Here is a 25,126-nt window from a genome sequence, read left to right on the forward strand (position 1 = left end):
TTTTAAAATTTCATATTTTCGTAGTTTAATTATTACAGGGTTGACACACGTCAGTTTGAATTTTCAATTTTATAAAATTTCTATTTTGGCTGAATTTTATTTTCAAATTTTAAAGAACGTAGATTTATAATAAACTTTTATAATTAAAGTTATTCTTCTGAGATTAGTTAAATTTTTTAATATATATTTAATTAATTATTAAAAATAATGGATTTATATAGAAGAATTTTAGTTAAAAATACTTTTAAAAAATGTTGAATTATGGAGAAGTTACAAATAATTGCAGAAATTCATTTTCAAAATAAAATGCTTCGCAGAATTTCAATTATGGTCGAAAATTTCTAAAAATTCTAGTCCAAATTTCAATTATCTTTATAAATTATAAAATTCTTTTCCGAAATTTAATTATTATCAAAAATTTTCCTCATAAATTTTTCCTTAATAAATAATAAAAATTTCACAAGAATTCAATTATTTACGAATTTTTTATAAATTTCTTCGCAATAATTCAATTATTTTCATAAATAATAAAAATTCCACAGGAATTCAATTATTTACGAATTTTTTATAAATTTCTTCGCAATAATTCAATTATTTTCATAAATAATAAAACTCCTCGCAGACTTTCAATTATTTTTAATACAATTTTAATCGAATTCCTCGATAAACGTAATTATTCTTCTTAAAAATTTTATCAAAATACGTCGAGAGAATTCAATTATTTAAAATTTTTTGTGAAAAAATTCTTTATGAGAATTCAATTTTGAGAAACATTTATTAATTAAATAAATATTTATTTTTTGTATTTAAATAATTGAATTCACGTAGAATTTTCTAATAAAAATTGATTTTAAAATGAATTTCAATTAAAATTTCAATTATTTTCAAAAATTTTCCTTAATTCAATGCTTTTCAATATTTACTACATATTTTAATTAAATTTTCCAAAAGAATTCAATTATTTTTTAAAAATGTTGTTAAAATTCTACGCAAATATTTAATTATATTTTCATAAATAATAAAAATTTTCACAAGAATTCAATTATTTTCAAGAATTTTAATAAATTATTTAAATGATTTTCAAATGATTCAATTATTTTTATAAACTTTTCGAAATACAATTTTTTTTAATACTATTATAATACTATTAATAATACTATTTAATTTAATAAAATAAAATAAAATTTAATACTATATTATAATTCAATAATTAAAAAAATTTGTTATAAAATTCTTTGTAAATATTTAATTATTTTTATAAATAATAAAATTTTCACAGGAATTCAATTATTTAAAACTTAATTTTTGTAAAGTTTTTCGAAAAAATTCATTTTTTAAAATCATTTAAATAAAATTTCTTATTAAGTACATATTTAATTATTATTATTTGTTTACTTATTTCAAAAATTTAAATATAATATAAATTAAATATAATATAATGAATTATAAGAATTCAATTATTTTTATAAATAATAAAGTTTTTCACAGAAAATCAATTATTTTTAATACAGTTTTAAATTAATTCCCCGAAAAATGTAATTTTGTTAAAAGTTTTATTAAAATTCACCGAAAGAATTCAATATTATTTAAAAATTTGTTTATAATATTCTTTGTGAGAATTCAATTTTGAGAAACATTCAATTATTTAATAAATTATTTATTTTTGAAGATCTTAATTCCTATGGCAAAATAATAATGATTAAATATTTATTTAAAAAAGAAGTTATTGATGTTTCAGAACAATTTTTCAATTAAAGAAATTTGTAAATAAAGGTAATAGAACATTTTTTTGAGTAACTAATAATTTTTAAAGTGAATCAGAATATTCTTTACACAAAATTAAATTTTTTTTTGGCAACCCTGATGTATTAATATTGTATATATTTTTTTTGTACAGGAAGTATTTTTTTTCGCAGAGGTACAAAAAAAGTACAGAATTTATAACTTTTAGATTTTTATTCAATCGTAAAACTTGGCGTTCAATTTTTGACTTTATAATTTTTATACTCTCTCAGAGATAAAAATCGCGTAATTTTTGAAACAAAAAAAAGAAAATCCTTTCTTCGAAGATGAAAGTTTTATCAAAGTTTTACATTAAATAATCCTTATTGCAAAGAATAACTTAAAAGTTTTCGTATTTTAAATAATGAAAGTGTGTGTGTGTGGGGGTGGGAGAGAAAGTAGAAAAATTTACCTAATTTATCTTAACTCTTGTACTTTCTTTCTTTTCATGAAGAGATTTAAAAAGTAGAATCCGCTATTCTGGAGATTTTTCTAAATATACTTCATAAGTTTTTTTTCCCTAACTGTACACATTAAAACACAGAGTTTAATTCAATTTTCTCAAGTGATGGTGTCTTTTTCTTCTCTGTTTATTTTTTTCATTCCCGGACTCTTCCTTGTGAAAAATATTCAATTGGCGCATCTTGTCTCGTATTTCCAGCTTAACGTGCTGCGAATACTTAATTCATGCTCCATTTTATTCTAAGCCTTTTAGTCTCTTTCGTGAACAGAGTTGATTCATCTAGAAACTTTGACGATTTGTCTATATTTCCCCCCCCCCTGAAGAATTTTCAAAACCTTGTTATGTCTGTATTGAATATTAATTCAGTGTTAATTAATTAGTAATTAATTCGTTAATTTATTCATAATAAATTTATAATTAATTCATAATTGATTCGATTAATAATTAAATAATATTAATTTATTTTTCAGGCTCAGTCCGACGAGGACGATGTGGCCGACGATGTCTCGGTCCCCGTGGGAGGGCCCGAAGATTTCATGACGGAATTTTTCGCCGAGGTGAGTAATTAATAATTAAATATGAAAAGAATTAAACTTTTAACAGACTTCGCTCTCATTTACTAAAAACTACTATTTACTACTTTTTTTACGTTATGCTACTATTTGGGTACTTTTTTTAGATTTCAGCCACTAAAAGCTACTATTTTTTTTTTTTTTTTTTTGAATTTCCACAACTTTAAATTCGCTAATACTAGAAATCAAAAAACTATTCTTAAAAATTATAATCAAATTCTTTAAAATGATTCAATATTATTTTCAAAAAATATTTGAAATTCAATTATTTTCAATATTTATAGTATTTTTATTAGATTTCGCAAAAGAATTCAATTATTTAAAAAGAAATTGATAAAGTTCAGCTAAAATTCAATTATTTCAAAAAATAATAAAATTTCCACAGAAATTCAATTAATAAAAAAATAGCATTTTCAAACAAATTTTGGAAAAATTAATTATTTAACAAAATTTTTATACAATTCTTCAAAATAATTCAAATACTTTCACTAATTTCATTTTTCATGGGGATTCAAATTTGAAAAAAAATTTTGATGAAATTCTAAACAAGAATTCAATTATTTTTAATACCTACTATTTTAAATTAATTAATTGAAAAATTCAATTATTTTTACAAATAAAGTTTTCCACAAGAATTCAATTATTTAGAATACAATTTTCATAATATTTATTATACTTCGAAAAAATTAATTATTTAAAACAATGTTTATAAAATTTTTATGAAGAATTGAATTATTTTTAAAAATAACAAAAATTTTCACAGCAATTAAATTCGCTTTAAACATTTTAATAAAATTTTTCGCAATAATTCAATTATTTTCATAAATAATAAAATTCCTCTCAGAAATTCAATTAATTTTGATAATTTTAATATAAAATTCTTTGCACGAGATTCAATTATTTTCACAAATAATGAAATTCATCGCAGGATTTCAATTATTTTTAATACAATTTTACAGTAATTGCTCAAAACATTTAATTATTATTTCTAAAAAGTTTAATTTCGATTCCTCGAAGAAATCAATTATTTAAAAAAAATTTTTGTTTAAAATTCTTTCTAAGAATTCAATTATTTATAAAAATACTAGAATTTTTCACAAGAATTCAATTATTTTTAAAAGTAATAAATTTCTTCTTGAAAATTCAATTCTTTTTAATCATTTTAATAAAATTTTTTGCAATAATTCAGTTATTTTCATAAATAATAAAATTCATCGCAGGATTTCAATTATTTTTAATACAATTTTACAGGAATTGCTCAAAAAATGGAATTATTCTTAAAAATTAAATTTTAATATTGTCGAAAAAATTAATTATTTAAAAAAAATGTTTTTTAAAATTCTTTGGAAGAATTCAATTATTTACAAAAATATTAGAACTTTTCACTGGAATTGAATTGTTTTCAAATATTTTAATAAAATTAGTCGAAAGAAATAAATTATTTTAAATAAAATTCAAATAAAATTTTTTTGAAATAATTCAATTATTATTTTTGATTTTAATAAAATTCTTCACAAGAATTCAATTATTTACATAAATAATTCTTCGAAAGAATTCAATTATTAAAGATAAATTTCAAAATCGTTCCCTAAAATTCAATTATTTGGAGGCACTTTAATAAAATTCTTTGCAAAATTCAATTATTATTATAAATAACAATATTCATTACAAGAATTCAATTATTTTTAAATTTAATAAATTTCATCTTTGAAATTTAATTATTTAAAAAAATTCTAATAAAATCGTTTCCAAGAATTCAATTATTGTTAAAAATTTTAATTGAATTCTTTGTAAGATTTAATTTTTTTAAAAAACTTTTCGCAATTCAATGATTTTCAAAATCTACTATTTTTATAAAATTTTCAAACAAAATTCAATTATTTACAAAATTTTTTGAAAAAATCTTCCTAAGAATTCAATTCTTTTCATGAATAATAAAAATTTCTATGGAATTCAATTATTTGAATTAGAATTTGTATAAATTAGTCGAAAGAAATAAATTATTTAATAATTTTTTTAAAATTTTTCGCAAGAATTCAATTATTCTTTTAGATTTTAATAAAATTATTCCCAAGAATTCAATTATTTACATAAATAATTCTTCGAAAGAATTCAATTATTAAAGATAAATAACAAAATTATTCCCGAAAATTCAATTATTTTCATAAATAAAAATATTCATCACAAGAATTCAATTATTTTTAAAAGTAATAAATTTCTTCTTAAAAATTCAATTATTTTAGAAAATTCTAATAAAATCGTTCGCAAGAATTCAATTATTGGCAAAAATTTATATTCAATTCTTTTGTAAAATTTAATTATTTTTCAAAACTTTTCGCAATTCAATTATTTCAATATCTACAATTTTCATAAAATTTCCAAACAAAATTCAATTATTTAAAAATTTTTTTGTTCAAAATCTTTAATAAATTATTTATTTTTGTATTAAAAATAATTAGGTAGGTATTTAAAAAGAAATATTATTAAAAAATTCGTCTCAAGAATTCAATTATTTTCAAAAGTAATAAAATTCTTAGCAGAAATTCCATTATGGTCAAAAGTTTAATAAAATTTATATTTTATAGTCAAAATTTCAATTATTATTATAAGTATTAAAATTTTTCTCTAAAATTCAATTATTTTCAAAAATTTTAATAAAATTTTTGGCAATATTTCAATTATTTAAAAAATTTTTAATAAAATTCTTGACAAAATTTCAATTATTTTCAAAAAATTTTCTCAATTCAATGAAATTTTTTTACAGAAATTCAATTATTTTTAGTACATTTTTAATCTAATTTTTCGAAAAATGAAATTTTTCTTAAAAATTTTATTGAAATTCGTCAAAAGAATTTTAATGACCTATTTAAAAATTTGTTGATAAAATTCTTTAAATGAGAGTTGAATTTTAAAAAACATTGAATTCTTCAATAAATTATTTTTTTTGTATTTAAATAATTGAATTGTCGTAGAATTTTCTAATAATAATTGATTGAAATATGAATTTCAGTCGAAACTTTAGATAATAATGGAGTTTTGAAAAGGTTTCGAATTATAATCTTTGAATGTTTGAATTTTTTATACTTTTAATTTAAAATTGTGTAGATTTAATTTTTTTGTAAAAGTTGAATTGAAATTTTTTTTAAGTTATTTCAAGTTTCTATTTTCTAATATATATTTGATTGAAAAATTTTCTGAATAATCGATGAAATTTCGTAAAAATTGAATTGTAAACAAAAGGATTTGAAAATGTTGAAAGAAATTTTTCAGAAATTATTAATAATAATTAATTTACACTTTATAAAGAAGAATTTTAGTTTTAAATTCTGGAAAACAATAATTGAATTAAAATAATGAAAGTAATTTTGAATAAGTTAGAGTAACAATATTTTTATAATAGGTATAAAATGACGATTTTATCAGTTCAACATTTTTAATTATTATAAAACATGAAGATATCGATTGCTCCGAGTCGAAGACTCGGAGTGATCGATATTTTCATGTTTTATAACAATTTTTTATAAGATGTTTAATTTCAAAAAGGTTTGAATTCAAAAATTTTGTAAAATACAAATGTAGTTTTAAAAACCTGGAAAAATTTCGTTTTTTAACCTGGAAAACCTGGAAAAGTCATGGAATTTGAAAAGATCAAAAGCGTGACAACCCTGACTACTATTTTTTTTAGTTTAAAAGCTACTTTTTTAAAATTAATTATCGAGTGCGAAGTCTGTGTTGAATTAAAACTGTCGTATATTTAGACTTTTAAGGATAATGAAAGGAAATTGAATTTTTTTTTTTATTCAAAAAATAATTCGAGAGACAATGGATTTGACTATTGTTTTTTTTTCTCTTTCTTTCCTTCTCTCTTTTGTCCCTTATACGTTTCTCACATTCTAGTTCTCGATAGAATGCGTCTCCTCATAAAGACGTGTATTCATGCTTTTGCTGCTTGTGAACATTTGCAGAGTGTAAAGATACTTCTTGTAGATTTATAAAGGTACTTTGTACGGGTGTAAATCCATGTGACCATCAATGTTACACAGACGAGTGAATCGAGGCCAGTTACGTTCCTCTCGATTCATTGAAGCTCGAAACTCGACCAGTAGTCTATCATTCAAAAATTGTCCAATCTCACAAAAAATAAATCTCTTACTCTATAGCTTATTCTATGATTTTATTTCTTAAACTCGAGACTCTCGTTAAAAAAAAAAATCTTTACAGGACTATTTATACATTTTTTTCTATTATTAATACAAAAGAGATTTTTTTTTCTCCCAAATATTCAAATGAAGTCGAATTTTGCCATTTTTCTGAATTTTGAATTTAATTTCAGAATTATAAATAAAAGATTCATTTGTTATGAGGCATTTTTTATTTAAATTTGGATTTTCATGTTGAAAAAAATTTTACTGTCGAGGGAAAAGTTAAATTACGTGACGGGAAAGTTTAACAATATTGTGGACAAGATAATTTTTTTTCTTTTTTTTTTTGAAAGTTAAAACACAGGGCAATATATGTAGTCGTAAGTTACATTGTCAAACGTCAGAGTTACTAAAGTGGAAAACCTTCAGTCTTGAAGAAAACTTTTTTCTCTAAGTTTAATATACTTTGAATACGTTCATTGTGAAAGAGTTTAATGCACTTTTGTTCATAATGTCGAACCATCATTTATAAAATAAATTAATTTTCCCTTTATTTAACTTTTCCTTAATTAATTTCTAATCTAATATGTCCAGTTAAATTCTGAATTCTAAAATTCAATTCTCTTTGTAGAATATGCAAATTCCTTCTAAACAAAAATTTTATTCAATTTCATAAAAATTGAATAACTTTCTTCAAATTATTTCTCCAATTTTTTTTTACTTTTCTATTTTTACTATTTTTACTATTTTTTTCTATTTTACTATTTTTTTATTTTTACTATTTTTTTATTTTTACTATTTTTTTTATTTTTACTATTTTTTTCCATTTTTATTACCTTTTTTATTTTCAATTCATTAAAATTTCAAAAAGGTTTAGAAAAAAAAATTGATAATGTATGTATGAGGGCAATATTTTCAAAATGTTTTTTATCCATATTTAGAGGGAAAAAAAGCTTCCTTCTTCCTTTGCAGTTAATTTATTTGCTTCGCTATGCAAATGTGTTTAGTTCCCTGAGAATTATACAATTTGAAATTCAGATCGCTTTTGAAATATAATTAAGGATGTAAATTTTAATAAAAATAAAATAGTTGATAACTTTCTTTTTTGTAAATTGTTGCAAAATAGAGCAAAAATATATGATTTTGTGACATTTTTGCATTTTTACACGACTATATTTTCAAAAAAACGCTAATTTTTTCGACTTATTTTCGAAAGTTGTGATTTTTTATTTTTCTCCCGGGAATATTTCTAATAAAAAAATACCACTTTATTAATGTAAACGTGAAAATTTATTCGATTTTTATATATACAGTAAAAAATAGACAAAACTTTCAAAAATTATTTTTGAAACATTTTTCTAATTCAATTTTTGAAATATATAATTAAAAAGATTTCGAATAATTGGATATTTGTAAAATTTATTTAATTGAAAATAATTGATGTTTTCTTCAAGTATTTTATTACAATATTTGAAAATCGCAACTTTTGAAGAATTTTAATTTCCAAATTTTTAAAATAATTGAATTTTTTTTAAACTTTAATTATCTTCGAAGTAAATTAAAATTTTTTAAAAACTACTTTTTACACTTATTAAAATTGCGGAAAAATCATTTTCATATTTATAATTTTGAAATTCTCAAAAAATTCGATTTTTTTGTATTTTTCAAAAATTTAATTATTTTAAAAATATTTTACTAAATTTCATTAATTTTTCAAAAATTTTACTAAATTTCAATTATTTGTAAAATATTATACTAAATTTCAATTCTAAATAAATAAACTTCAAACGGTTTCAATTTGAAATTTTATAAAATTTCAACGTTGAATGAATTTAATTAGAAATTTTAATGAACTTAGATTTTTGAAAAATTTTAATCATTCAAAATCTTCTAAAATTAGTTAACTTTGTCAAAATATATTTAATTAGTTATTAAAAATAATGGATTTATAGAAGAATTTTAATTGAAACACTAAAAACAATAATTGAATTTTGAAGAAGTTACAAATGATTGCAGAAATTCAATTATTTTCAAAATTAATAAAATTATTATCTCAAAATTCAATTATGTTCAAAATTTACAAAAAAATCTCGACAAAATCCCAATTATTATTTTTATAAATAAAAAAATTCTTCAAAATTCAATTATTTTCAAAAATTTTAATGAAATTCTTATCAAAATTTCAATTATTTTCAAAAATTTTCCTGATTTCAATGATTTTCAATATCTACTATTTTAATAAAATTATCCAAAAGAATTTAATTATTTAAACAATATTTTAATAAAAATTCCACAGAAATTCAATTATTTACCAATTTTTTATAAATTTCTTCGCACCAATTCAATTATTTTCAATTTTTCAATGAAATTTCTCGAAAGAATTCAAATATATTCAGAGAATTGAAAAAAAATAGTTCTGAGAAATTCAATTAATTCGAAAAATTTAAATAAAATTCTTTTAAAAATTCTATTATTTAAAAAAATTTTGACTAAATTCTTTACAAGATTTAGTTAATAAAATTTTTCTCAAGAAATCAATTATTTTCATAAATAATAAAATTTTTCTAGAGAATTCAATTATTTAAAAAATTTTTGATAAAATGCTTTATAAATTTGAAAAATTATAATAAAATTGATCAATACAATTATTTTCGTAAAATATAACATTCTTATAGGAATACAATTATTTTTGTCAAAAATGTTTATAAAAATCTTCGAAACAATTCAATTATTTTTGTAAAAAATAAAATTCTTCGAAGCAATTTAATTATTTAAGAAATTTTAATAAAATTCTTCACAAGAATTTAATTTTTTTTTTCAAAAATCAACTTTTTCACAGGAATTCAATTATTTAAAAAAAATTAATAAAATTCTTCCTCAGATTTCAATTATTTTCAATTTTTTAATGAAATTTCTCGATGGAATTTAATTATTTTAAAAAAGTTTTAAAAAAATCTGAGAAATTCAAATTATTTTTAAAAAATTTTTGAATTAAATTCTTTTGAAAATTTTTTTAATAAAAATTCGTTGCAAGAATTCAATTATTTTCATAAATAACAAATGTTATCGTAGAATTTCAATTATTTTTTATACAATTTTAAATAAAATGATAGAAAATTGCGTTTATTCTTAATTTTTTTGTAAAATTCGCCGAAAGAATTCAATTATTTTTAAAAATTTTGATAAAGTTCTTCATAAAAAATCAATTTTAAGAAATATTCAATTAATAAATTATTTATTTTCGTATTTAAATAATTGAATTCTTGTAGAATTTTCTAATAAAAATTGATTAAGAAAATGAATTTCACTTAAAATTTTAAATTATAATAATTATTTATTAAATATTTTAATATTTATTTAAAAAAGAAGTTATTGATGTTTTTGAATAATTTTAATTTTGAAGAAATTTGTAGATAAATGTAACAGAACATTTTTTTTAAGTATCTAATAATTTTTGGTGTGAATCAGAATATTTTTTAGGGTCAGCGAAAAAGTTTAAATTTTCTCTGAAAATCAGGGAAAAGTGAGGGAAAAAAATTAAATTTTTGTAAGCAACTCTGATTTAAATATTTATTTACCAAATTTCTTCAAGTTTTAAATATAATTGGATTTTATAAATCAGTGAAAGGGGGGAAAATCAGGGAAATACACTGAAAGAATAATGATTTCGGAATTTTCGGAATTTGATATATAAAATTCACATTTGCGGAAGTTTTTGAAAATTGTTTTTTTTTCCTCAGCGCGAATTGTTTCGAAAATCTTATTTTTCTCTGGAGTCTTGTAGTTAGCCATGAGAGTCCTCTTTCAGCTTCCGGTCCTTTTTGTGCGGATCGACAAAGAGATTTAGTCACTCGCATTCAAGTTAATTGCTCGGTTTCCTTTAAAAGGAAAAAAAAGAAAAATGGGTGGCCAGGGGGGGGGGGGTGGGTAACGATGTAAACGTTAAGCCACTCGTACAGGCTGCCTGGCAATCTGCCATGTCGTGACACCCTTTCCGGTACTTATGTAATCTTGACTTACACATAGTTCACAATTTTTACCAAATTTCAAACTTTTCCAAAGAGCTTTTTTTCTAAAAAAAATGAGACTCGAAAATAATGTCAATTGGCCTCTATATGTAAAAAAAATACTTTTAAACTTTGATGTTACTCTACGTTTCTTTATTTTTCGTCATATTTTCCCAAATTACGTATATAAATAAATAAAGAATATATTCCAGTTTATTTTTTTCCACTTAAAAGAAAATATTTTCTTAAAAACATAACAATTTCGTCCGAAATGTCACAGATTTTTTGGGTGAAAAAAAAGATTCTCTCCACTATACACTTAATCTTTTTCTGATCCTTGATATTTTCCTCACGATTTCGTTCTGTTACATAATATCACTACGTGCGGGGAAAATAAATTTTTAAGCCATCGAAATTTAAAATAATAGAATTTATATTAGACAGGCCAAAGAAAAATTGGATTAAAAATTGGAGAAATTTTAATTAGAAATACCAAAATGTTTTTTTATTTTCGTTTCGAGCAAATAACTTTTCGAATATATAAAAAAGAAAAGAGAATGATTTTGTATTTAAATTTTGAGAATTCTTGCGGTGGAAATGAAAAAAAGGGGCAAAAGTTTATCAGAGGCACTCCTTAATGAGGGCACTTGTGTAGAATTCTGTTCGAGTGTGACATGAGGAAAAAGTTTCTCAAGTTTTTCCGAAAGTATATATAGCAAAAAAAAAAAAAAAAATATGGAGGGGAATGTGTTGAGAAAGGTTAAAACGCGTTTGATGAATGCTGCTGAATCTGTCCCTAATTGAATTTCGTCAGGACGATCCAAGAATTCTTCCTTAATTGTCGCCAATATTTATAATGACACTCCCTTCTCATCACGAAAACCACAATAACTTTATATCTGTTACTTCCCTTTTGCAGAGGCAAAAATTATTTCCCTTTAAAAAAATCATGTTTTTCTAAATATACGATTTTTACTTTTAAATCGAATTTTTCTGGAGCTTGATATTGATAAAAAAAGAAAAAAAAATGATAAAAAAGAATTAATTTTATATAATAGAAGCAACAATAAACAGCAACTTTTATTATTTTTTTTTTTTAAGAAACTATTTAACCGAACATAAAAAAAATGTTAATCAAAGCCTTCGGAAATTAAATAATTTCTAAAAATTGCAATTACAAAATTCAACTATTTTCTACAATTTTCCACTACCTACACAAAAATCAATTATTTTATTTATTTTTAATAATTTTCAGAAAGTTTTTTGAGAATTTAATTATTTACAAACAAAAATTCAACTTTTTAAAATTATTTTAATAATAATTAATAATAATTATTTTATAATTTTTTCTAACTTTTTCTAACATATTGTAATAAAGAAATTCTTAAAATTAATTTTATAAAATATTTTTAAATATTGAGAAGGATAATAAAAAACAATAGTTTTTCAATTATATACAATGAAAAAAGTTTCGTAATATTTATAAACAATTAAAATTTAGTAAAATATTTGTAAAATAATTTAAATTTTTGTAAAATCTTTGAAAAATAATGGAAATTTAGTGAAATGTTTTTAAAATAATGGAAATTTGGTAAAATTTCTAAACAATTTAAAGTTCGTGATATTTTTAAACAATTGAAATTTGATAAAATCTTTTTAAAATAATTGAAATTTAGTAAAAATTTTTTAAAATAATTGAAATGTAGTAAAATATTTAAAAAATAATTGGAATTTTGTAAAATATTTTTAAAATAATAGAAATTTAGTAAATTTATATTAAAATAATTTTAATTTAGTAAAATATTTTAGAAATAATTGTAATTTCATCAAATATTTTAAAAATAATTGAAATTTTGCAAAAAATGTTTTAAAATAATTGAAATTTAGTAAATTATATATTAAAATGATTTTAATGTAGCTAGTCAAATATTTTTAAAATATTAGAAATTTAGTAAATTATATTAAAATAATTGAAAATTTGAAATTTAGTAATATATTTTAGAAATAATTGAAATTTTATGAAATATTTTAGAAATAATTGAAATTTCATCAAATATTTTAGAAGTAATTGGAATTTAGTAAAATATTTTAGAAATAATTGAAATTTAGTAAAAAAATTTTAAAAATAATTGTGACTTAGTAAATTATTTAGAAAATAATTGAAAATCAGTACATTGTATTAAAAATAATTGAAATTTAATAAAATATTTTTAAAATAATTGTAATTCAGTAAATTATATTAAAATAATTAAAATTCAGAAAATTATATTAAAATAATTTTAATTTAGTCAAATATTTTTAAAATAATTCAAATTTTGTAAATTATATTAAAATAATTTAAATTTATTCAAATATTTTAGAAATAATTTAAATTTAGTAAAATATGTTAGAAATAATTGAAATTTCATAAATTATATTAAAATAATTGAAATTTAGTACTATATTTTAGAAATAATTGAAATTTTATGAAATATTTTAGAAATAATTGGACTTTTATCAAATTTTTTAGAATAAATTGGAATTTAGTAAAATAGTTTAGAAATAGTGGAAATTTAGTTAAATATCTTTAAAATAATTAAAATTTAGAAAAATATTTTTAAAATAATTGCAACTTAAAGTGTTTTTACTTCAAAATATTTAAAATTTAGTAAATTATATTAAAAAATTTGAATTGTATAGTAAAATATTTTAGAAATAATTGTAATTTCATCAAATATTTTAAAAATAATTGAAATTTTGCAAAAAATGTTTTTAAATAATTAAAATTTAGTCAATTATATTAAAATAATTGAAATGTAGTAAAATATTTTAGAAATAATTGAAATTTAGTAAAATATTTAAAAAATAATTGAAATTTAGTAAAATATTTAAAAAATAATTGAAATTTAGTAAAATATTGAAAAAATAATTAAAATTTTAGTAAATTATATATATTTTAAAAGTAAAAAATATAGTTTTGTGAAAATTGATTTTATTTGTATATAGTGGATGATTTAGAGATTGGGAAGAGGGAGTGGAGGGGGGGAGGAGAAAATGAAAATTTGCCTCTTGTGTATAACATGACGGGTTTTAATTAAGAGTAGTAAATCAAGTTCGCCTACAAATTTGCGAATCACTTAACCAATTCGGGTTTGGTCGTACGCCCAACGCTCAACGCTCAACGCCCAACGCATTTCGTGACCCCGTGTGACCCTCGAGTGCCTTTATCGATTAATTTGCTTAGCTGCTAATATTTACTACCCAACCCGCAAAACTCACTTTTCTCTCTTTTCCTCTCACACCACCCTCACCACTCTCACACTCCCCGAGAGGTGAGGTGAGGTGAGGTGTGTATATCGAGATCGATAACGAGCTTTGGAAAATACGTTCCACAGGTATAAAGGCAAATAAATTGTTTGCTCTCCACATTGTGGAAATGTTCAATGCCTATGCTTGCACTGACTTTGCTTTTCACATCCATATTTACTTTGAGATGATTCGCACTCGGGAAACGAGTTCAAATCATTTCACAAACGTAAATATTCATTTCTTATGTTTAATTAGGGAAAATAATGCTTTTCTTCCTTTCCCCCCTAAATTTATTTAATTAAGTTTTCATTTTATTCTAAAATTCTAAAATAATTATTTTATCACTCGGTCATCTTTAATTATTATAAAATATAAAGATATCGATCACTCCGAGTCATCGATATATTTTATAGTAAATTAATTTAATTTTCTTTGAAATAGTTATTCATTGAAAACAATTATTATTGTTATTATTTAATGAATAATTTTACTTCAAAATTGGAAAAATAAGCAAATTTTATAAGAGTTGCGCTTACTATACTGAAAAAAAATTTAATTGATTCAAATAACCGATTAATTGACTATTATCAATTAAATATTTACTAGGAGGTTAAAGTTTTGAACGTTCAAATGAACGAAATTTATTTATTTCTTCTTCAAATTAAATTTTTATTAATATAATTTTGCGTCACTATTAAGCAAATTAATTATAATGTTTCTAAATGTAAAATTTGAGTTTTTAATTTGAATTGTAATCAATAATCTATGAAAATATTTTTAACAAAAAATATTTCGTTCATTTGAACGTTCAAAACTTTTTGTTCATTATTTACTTGAATCAAATAATATTTATTGGAGTCAATTAAATGGCATTTGAACCAATAATTTCAGTATTTGAAGCAAATATGAATTGAACCATTTAATTGACTCCAATAAATATTATTTAATTCAATTAAATATTTAATTGATAATAGTCAATTAATCGCTTTATTTGAATCAAATAAATTTTTTTTCCAGTGCACCTACTTTTATAAATAATTCAATTTCAAAAGGTTTCAATTTAAAATTTTTATAAAATTAGAATTTTTAATAAATTTAATTAGAAAATTTAAAAATACCTAGTTTTTAAAATTTTAATTCCAATTCTTTGAAAATTATTTTAATTTTTTAATTAGTATATTTAATATTATTATTAAAAATAATTGAATTAGAGATTAATTTTTGTTGAAAATTCCAGATAATAATTGAATTTTGATGAAAGTATATACAAATAGTGGCAATTTACAAAAATAATTTAATTTTGAAAAGATTTAGTCAGGGAAATGTAAGGAAATCAACATTTGTGTCAGTAAAGTCAGAAAAATGACAAGAAAAAATTTTTTTTGTCAGGGGAATAAAGAAAAATATCTACAATAAAAATCCTTTTGAATAATTGAAATTTTGCAAAATTTAATTGAAGATAATTGATTTTTTCAAGTATTTTATTATTGTAATTCGTAAAAAAATTAATTTTTGAAGAATTTATTTTCTAAAGTTTATAAATATAGTGGAATTTTCAAAAATTTTAATGAAAAATCTTTAAATGTAAATTTAAAAATGAAAACTAGCTTCTAATTTAAATTTATTAAAATTTTATATTTTCAATAACATATTTCCAAAAATTCAAAAACATACAATAAAAATAATATTTTAGAATTATTTTTAACATTTTGGAGAAAAAAGTCATGTTTAAAATTTTTAATTAAAATTCATCAAAAAATTTATTAGTTTTTTTAAAATTTACAAAAATTCTTTTAAGAAATTCAAATATTTTCGAAAAATAAAAATTACATTAAAATATTTTTAAAAACTAATTCTTAGAATTGTTTTACGATACTTTTTCAAGATTCATATTTATAATTGAAATTCATCCAAACTACGATTTTTTTGTATTTTCCAAAAATTCAATTATTTAAAATTTATTTTACTAAATTTTTATTTATTTTTAAAATATTTTAATAAATTTCAATTATTTGTAAAATATTTTCTTAAATTTCAATTATATTTTAAAATATTTTACCAAATTTCAATTATTTTAAAATTTTTTTTACTAAATTTCAGTTATTTTAAAAATATTTTACCGAATTTCAATTGTTTAAAAATTTTTGAATTTTTAATTGAAAAACTATTATCTTTCTGAATATTCAAAAATATTTTAATAATTAATTGTAGAAATTTCTTTGTAATAATTTTTTGAAAATATACTGAATATTATAACTGAGTAGGTATTAAATTAAATTAAATTTAAATTTCTATTTTAAAATATTTTATCAAATTATTTCAATTATTTTACAAGTATTTTACTAAATTTCCATTATTTTAAAAACATTTGACTAAATTTCAATTATTTGTAAAATATTTTATTAAATTTCAATTATATTTTAAAATATTTTACCAAATTTCAATTAGTTTAAAAATTTTTTACTAAATTTCAATTATTTTAAAAATATTTTACTAAATTTCCATTATTTTAAAAAGATTCTACTAAATTTCAATTATTTGAAAAACATTTTACTAAATTTCAATTATTTCTAAAATATTTGACAAAATTTAAATAATTTTAATGCAATTTACTAAATAGGAATTATTTTAAAAATTATTTTCTAAATTTCAATTATTTTAAAGATATTTGATTAAATTTCAATTATTTTGAAAATATTTTACTAAATTCTAATTATTTCTAAAATATTTTACTACATTTTTAATTATTTTAAAAACACTTTACTAAATTGGAATTATTTAAAAAATTATTTTCTAAATTCCAATTATTTTAAAATTATTATTTTAAAAAGATTTTACTAAATCTCAATTATTTGTAAAATATTTTATAAAATTTCAGTTTTTTTTTTTAAATTTTACATTTCAATTATTTTTAAAATATTTTACCGAACTTCAATTGTTTAGAATTTTTTGAATTGTTAATTGAAAAACTATTATCTTTCTGAATATTTAAAAATATTTTAAATAATTAATTGTATAGAAATTTCTTTATTATAATTTTTTGAAAATATACTGAATATTAAATTAAATTTAATTTAAATTGTATTTTAAAATATTTTACCAAATTTAAATTATTTCTAAAATATTTTACTATATTTCAATAATTTTTTATTTATTTGGTATTTATTTGGTAAATAAACGGGTGAAAAGTAAATATTTTACAAGTATTTTACTAAATTTCCATTATTTTAAAAAGATTTGACTAAATTTCAATTATTTGTAAAATATTTTATTAAATTTCAATTGTTTTTAAATAAAGATTTGACTAAATTTCAATTATTTTATTTTATTATACATAGTTCATGCCTTTTGGCTTCGAAAACGACCTTCCGACATTCCCTTTTACCTTATATTTTGGGATTAATTACTAAATTTTAATTATTTCACCAAATTTGAATTGTTCAAAAATATTTCGAAATTTCAATTGTTTAGAAATTTTTCAATTGTATATAATTGAAAAACTGTTATGTTTTTTAATATTTAAAAATATTTGAAATAATGAATTGTAAGAATTTCTTTATTATTATTGTAAGTATAGTGGAATAGGAGAAGACTAATTCGTTGATTGTATTTTAGGTGGAGGAGATACGTGAAATGATCGATAAGATCCAGACAAATGTGGAGGAAGTGAAGAAGAAGCATAGCGCCATTTTATCAGCACCCCAGACAGATGAAAGTGAGTGAAATACACGACAAATAATTATTATATCAATTTCTTTTAACAATTTCAATTCAAGAAATTTATCACCAATTAGTGCCGTAGTGCGGTACTGTGTGACTTGCGATCCATTAAACTTAATCACTGAAACGACGACTATCGTTTATCGTTTCATCGAAAATCGTTATAACTTTCATTATACACTCACCTTCAAATGCTGGTTTTTCTGATATGAAAAATCAAATATATATATATACATAGAGAAAATTATAGTGATTATCCGATTCATTAGATTAATCGGCTCTTATATAGATATAAGAGAATAAGGCATTTTTTTTTTTTTTTTTTTTTTTGAAAAATCGTAATGATTTTTTTTTTTTAATTTTGATAGTTTTATAAATCTTAAATTTTGTCTGCGTTAAATTTGTGAAAGAAAAATTTACCCCATGAGATACAGGAAAATTGCCTTTTGAAAGAAAATAAGTGAGCAAAGAAGTTTGAAAGCCAGGAAATTTGAGTCTGGAAATATTTAAATTTACACATTCGTGCATAATGCAGTGGGGAACCCCTCGAGTACTCGATTTGCAATATCTCCCGGAAAAAGTACATAATTCACGATTTTACGATTTCATCATGCATTTTGTTTTTTTTTACATTCTTCGCACTCGATGTTCTTATATATATCGTTCACGAGAATGACATTCTTTTATCCTCGTAAAATTTCTTGTTTTATGAATATTTTTTTTTTTCTTTTTTTTTTGAGTAAACAATTTTTTTCCTTTTTACGAAAAATTACCAAATCAGGGTTGTCATAGGTTAGGAAAATTATAGGGAAAAGTCAGGGATTTTTATTAAAGTACTGGAAAAAAATTGAATTTTGGAGATAAGTTACAAATGATTGCAGAAATTCAATTCTTTTCAAAAGTAATAAAATTCTTCGCAGAAATTCAATTACGTTCAAAATTTTTTAAAAAACTCTCGTTTAAATTTCAATTAACTTTCAAATTAATAAAATTCTTCTCCAAATTTCAATTATTTTCCAAAAAATTTAATAAAATTCTTTGCAAAATTTCAATTATTTTTAAAAATTTTCCTCAATTAAATGATTTTCAATATTTACTATTTTAATTAAAATTTTTCAAAAGAATTGAATTATTTAAAAAAAAATGTTGTAAAAATTCTAATATTCTTAAATTATTTTCATAAACAATAAAAATTTTACAGAAATTCAGCTATTTACAAATTTTTTTAAAAAAATTTCTTCGCAATAATTAAATTATTTTCATAAATAATCAAATTTTTTTATAAAGATTTAATTATTTTCATGAATATGCAGAATTTCAATTATTTTTTATACAATTTTAATCGAATTCTTCGAAAAATGTAATTATTCTTGAAAATTTTATTAAAATTCGAGGAAAAAATTCAATTATTCAAAAATTTGTTGATAAAGTTCATTATGAGAATTAAATTTTGAGAAACATTCAATCATTCAATAAATTATTTATTTTTATATTTGAATAATTGAATTCTCGTAGAATTTTATAATAAAAATTGATTTAAAAATTAATATCAGTTAAAATTTTAAATAAATAATTGAATATTAAAAGCATTACAGCAAGGATTTTTAGATATAATTGAATTTTGAATAGGTTTTAAATTGAAATCTTTGAAAATTTAAAAGTTTCATACTTTTAACTGACAATTCTGTAGATTTAATATTTTGAAAAAAGTTTAATTGAATTTTTTCAAAAATTATTTCAATTTTTTATTTTTTAAATATTTAATTGAACGATTTCGGAATAATCGAAATTTCGTAAAATTGAATTGTAAAGAAATTGATTTAAAAATTCTCAAGAAACTTTTACAACAATTATTAAAAATAATTGGTAATTGACTTCTTTCAAAGAATTTTAATAAAAATTTTTAAAATAATTACATTTCCCGAAGTATTTACTTAAAATTGTATTAAAAATAATTTAAATCCTGTGAAGAATTTTATTATTTAGTGAAATAATTGAATTCTTGTAACGAATTTTTATTAAATTTTTTTTAAATAATTGAAATCTTGAGTAGAATATTATTTATGAAAATAATTGAATTATTGCAACGAATTTTATTACATTTCTTTTAAATAATTGAAATCCTGTAAAGAATTTTATTATTTAGAAAAATAATTGAATTATTTCAACGAATTTTATTATATTTCTTTTAAATAATTGAAATCTTGAGTAGAATATTATTTATAAAAAAATTAAATTGTTGCAACGAATTTTATTATTTAGAAAAATAATTGAATTTTTGTAACGAATTTTAATTAAATTTTTTTAAATAAATGAATTTTTGTAACGAATTTTTATTAAATTTTTTTAAATAATTGAAATCTTGAGTAGAATATTATTTATGAAAAAATTGAATTGTTGCAACGAATTTTATTATTTAGAAAAATAATTGAATTTTAGTAACGAACTTTTATTAGATTTTTTTTAATAAATGAATTATTGCAACGAATTTTATTATATTTCTTTTAAATAATTGAAATCCTGTAAAGAATTTCATTATTTAGAAAAATAATTTGAATTCTTGTAACGAATTTTTATTAATTTTTTTTAAATAATTGAAATCCTATGTAGAATATTAATTATGAAAATAATTGAATTATTGCAACGAATTTTATTATTTAGAAAAATAATTGAATTTTTGTAACGAACTTTTATTAGATTTTTTTAAAGAAATGAATTATTGCAACGAATTTTATTATATTTCCTTTAAATAATTGAAATCCTGTAAAGAATTTTATTATATTTAGAAAAATAATTGAATTCTTGTAACGAATTTTTATTAATTTTTTTTTAAATATTTGAATTTTTTTTGAAAAATTTAATTAAAATATTTGTTGTTGAAAATATTTTAATTTCAGCGAAGAATTTTTATTATTTTTGAAATGTAATTGAATTCTTGCAAACAATTTTTGAAAATAATTACATTTTTCGAGGAATTCATAAAAAATTGTATTAAAAATAATTGAAATCCTGTGAAAAATTTTATTATGTATGAAAATAATGAATTCTTGCGAAGGATTTTATTAAAATATTTGTAGGTAAATAATTTAATTTTTTTGAAAAACCTTTTTGGAAATTTAAATTATTGTAAATCTTAATTCCTATGGAGTAATAATAATGATTAAATATTTATTTAAAAAAGAAGTTATTGATGTTGTGGAATAATTTTACAATTGAAAAAATTCGTCAATAAATGTAGTAGAACATTTTTTTGAATATATAATAATTTTTAGAGTGAATCAGAATATTCTTGAGGGTCAGGGAAAAAGTCTAAATTTTCTCTGAAAATCAGGGAAAAATAAAATTAATTTTTTGTGGCAACCGCCTGCAAATGATTTTCTCAATCTAGTTCTGCTTTTAATTTCAACTTTGACATTTTTTTTTATTAAATTCTAAAACTTGTTCTTTTTTTCGAGAAAACTTTTCAATTCCGGAAAGTTTTTTTATTCTCCTTTTTTTTGCTCTGGAAAGGTGAAGATCGTTCAAGATCAATATTTAATCGGCTTTCGTTTGACATCCAATTACCGACAGTCATGTCGATAATCGTCGCACTCAGGTCACTGGTTTTAAATTAACGAAGCCATATGTAATTACTGGAAAATTATTCCTTTTTGTTATTAATATTTTCCTCTAGATTGGGTTGATTTTTGCGGACAAAAAGAATAAAAAATATTATATGTTTTGGAAAAATGAGCTGAAAATAGATCTCATCTTCTATATTTAGAAAAGAAAATATAATTAATAAAGTTGAATTGATTTTGTAAAATTAATTTTTAAGCTTTTAAAAAACTTGCGGTGAAATAAGATCCAAGCACAGAGCGGATGGTTAAAAGATATTTTCTCGAAGTAGAAAAAAAAATGAAGGGTCGCCAGACGAAAGGCAAAAGAAAAAAGAAAAAAAAATTATAAGAAAGGGGAATTTAGAAATGTCCTTGCCCTGAATAGCATTGTGTCCCGATAAGGTCGAGTCGAACAAACTCTTTAATAGTGTGTGACACTTGAGTCACTAACATGATTATTCCCTCATCTCTACTCTCCCGATACTCTATCACTTTTATTATACATGAAAAATCTTTCTTGTCACTCACCTTCAATTTCTTCTGTTTGACACAATCGTCATTCAGGTATTTTTTTATTTCCTCATTTCCTTTAATCTTTAATATTTAACTAGCAACAATTTTGACTTCTCACTCACTTTTTTAAATAAAATTATATAGCAAATTTTAAAAATAATAGAACGTAGAAATTTTTAATTCAAATTTTTTTATAAAAATAAAATGTAAATTTTTATTAAAAGTAGGTACTGAAAAAAAAAATTTTTTTAAATTCATAAGAAAATTCTGAATTTTTGTGTCTTTTTTTATTAGACTCATAAACTATAAAATTACCACGAATTCGAATACAAAACATTCGATTTTTTCAATTTCTGCCAAAAATTTCTTTTTAAATAACTTAAATCTTGAACAACTGTCATAAAATAAATAAATTATTTAATGAATAATTTTACCTAAATATTTCAAAATTAATTCAATTTTAAAAGAGTTGCGTTTACAATTTTCGTAAATAAATAAACTTCAAACGGTTTCAATTTGAAATTTTATAAAATTTCAACGATGAATGAATTTAATTAGAAATTTTAATATAGATTTTTGAAAAATTTTAATCATTCAAAATCTTCTAAAATTAGTTAACTTTGTCAAAATATATTTAATTAGTTATTAAAAATAATGGATTTATAGAAGAATTTTAGTTAAAATACTAAAAAAATAATTGAATTTTGAAGAAGTTACAAATGATTGCAGAAATTCAATTATTTTTAAAAGTAATAAAATTCCTATCACAAAATTTAATTATGTTCAAAAATTACAAAAAAATCTCGTCAAAATCAATTATTATCTTTATAAATAAAATAATTCTTTAAAATTCAATTATTTTTAAAAATTTTAATTAAATTCTTTTCAAAATTTCAATTATTTTCAAAAAATTTCCTTATTTCGATGATTTTCAATATTTACTATTTTAATAAAATTACCCAAAAGAATTCAATTATTTAAAAACAATTTTAATAAAAATCCTACAGGAATTCAATTACTTACCAATTTTTTTATAAATTTCTTCGCACCAATTCAATTATTTTCAATTTTTCAATGTAATTTCTCGAAAGAATTCAAATATTTTCAGAGAGAATTGAAAAAAATAGTTCTGAGAAATTCAATTATTTCGAAAAATTTAAATAAAATTCTTTTAAAAATTCTATTATTTAAAAAAATGTTGACAAAATTCTTTACAAGATTTAGTTAATAAAATTCTTCTCAAGAAATCAATTATTTTCATAAATGATAAAATTTTTCTATTTTATCTTTTTATTTTCGTAAAATATAACATTCTTCCTAGAAATACAATTATTGTCAACAATTTTTATAAAAATCTTCGAAACAATTCAATTATTAACGTAAAAAATAAAATTCTTCGTTAGATTTCAATTATTTTCAATTTTTTAATGAAATTTCTCGATAGAATGTAATTATTTTAAAAAAGTTTAAAAAAAAATTCTCGTCAAAACTAAAGTTGTTACAAATTTTTAAGAAATTTTAATAAAATTCTTCGTCAGATTTCAATTATTTTCAATTTTTTAATGAAATTTCTCGATGGAATTTAATTATTTTCAAAAAGTTTTAAAAAAATTCTCGTCAAAATTAAAGTTGTTACAAATTTTTAAGAAATTTTAATAAAATTCTTCGTCAGATTTCAATTATTTTCAATTTTTTAATGAAATTTATCGATGGAATTTAATTATTTTCAAACAGTTTTAAAAAAAATTCTTGTAAAAATTAAAGTTATTACAAATTTTTAAGAAATTTTAATAAAATTCTTTACAAAAATTTAATTTTTTTTCAAAAATAAAAACTTTTTCACCGAAATTAAATTATTTAAAAAAAAAATTAATAAAATTCTTCGTCAGATTTCAATTATTTTCAATTTTTTAATGAAATTTCTCGATGGAATTTAATTATTTTCAAAAAGTTTCAAAAAATTCTGAGAAACTCAAATTATTTTTAAAAAATTTGAATAAAAATTTGAATTAAATTCTTTTAAAAAATTTTTAATAAAATTCGTTGCAATAATTGAATTATTTTCAGAAACAATAAAACTAATCGCAGAAATTCAATTATTTTTAAAAATTTTAATAAAATTCTTCAGAAAGTTTTCAATTATTTTCAAAAATTTTTAAAGAATTCTTCAATATAATAAATTTCAGTAAAATTTAAATTAAATTCCTTAAAAGAAATTAAATATTTTCAATAATGTTGTTAATAAAATTCTTTATAAGAATTAAATTTTAAGAAACATATTCAATTATTCATTAAATGATTTACTTTTGTATTTAAATAATTGAATTCTCGTAGAATTTTCTAATAAAAATTGATTTGAAAATAAATTTTAGTTTTAGATAATAATAGAATATGAAAATAATTTTGTAGAATTTCAATATTCTTATAATATAAAATCATTATTCAACGCTCGATCCTTTTTAATTATTATATGAAGAAATTGATCACTCCGAGTCGAAGACTTGGAGTTATCGATTTCTTCATGTTTTAAAACAATATATTTTTTAAAGTTGATTAATATTAATTAATTTTAATTAATTTAAATTAAAAAAATAATAGCATACACTGAAACTAATAGCGGATAGAATGAATGAAAGAATACGAAGATTAATAATTAATATAATTTTATAATTTTAATCTTTAATCAAGACTAAAGGAGGAGAAATTTAGTAATTTTTGTCATAAATTTGAGTTTTGTTTCAAACAATATTATAAAAGTGGGTCAACAAAAAAAAGTGGAGAGTAAAAATTATAATTTAAGGAATGAGATTTTGACGCCCTACTATTGTTGTACTGCAACTCTGAGTGTTTATTTTTAATACTTTTATTTTAAACGCAATCCACGTGCACGCAATAACGACACGTATACTATATAGGGAGCAGCAACGATCAATGAATTCACGCTCCAAAGTAACCATACTTGTTGGCATACGACTTTATGTACTTCCTCTTTATTAATTAACTTTCATAATAATGCTAATGACATTTTTTTATTTTTCCT

The 25,126-nt window shown here is 19.5% G+C and overlaps 1 protein-coding gene across 3 annotated transcripts in view; it reads left to right on the forward strand.

The window, feature by feature from the left end:
- The window catches only part of LOC122510471 (syntaxin-1A), a 128,186-nt gene that overhangs the window by 11,312 nt on the left and 91,748 nt on the right, over positions 1-25,126 (forward strand). For all 3 annotated transcript variants that reach the window (XR_006302445.1, XM_043625146.1, XM_043625147.1), the window contains exons 3-4: positions 2,716-2,802; positions 17,870-17,969. Coding sequence is in view for 2 of the 3 variants with exons in the window: in XM_043625146.1 (XP_043481081.1) it covers positions 2,716-2,802; positions 17,870-17,969 (187 nt within the window). In the remaining variant the exon portion in view is untranslated. The remainder of the gene's footprint in view (positions 1-2,715; positions 2,803-17,869; positions 17,970-25,126) is intronic.

Source organism: Leptopilina heterotoma, unplaced genomic scaffold (assembly GCF_015476425.1).
Source record: "Leptopilina heterotoma isolate Lh14 unplaced genomic scaffold, ASM1547642v1 Lhet_68, whole genome shotgun sequence".
Classification (NCBI taxonomy): Eukaryota; Metazoa; Arthropoda; class Insecta; order Hymenoptera; family Figitidae; genus Leptopilina; species Leptopilina heterotoma.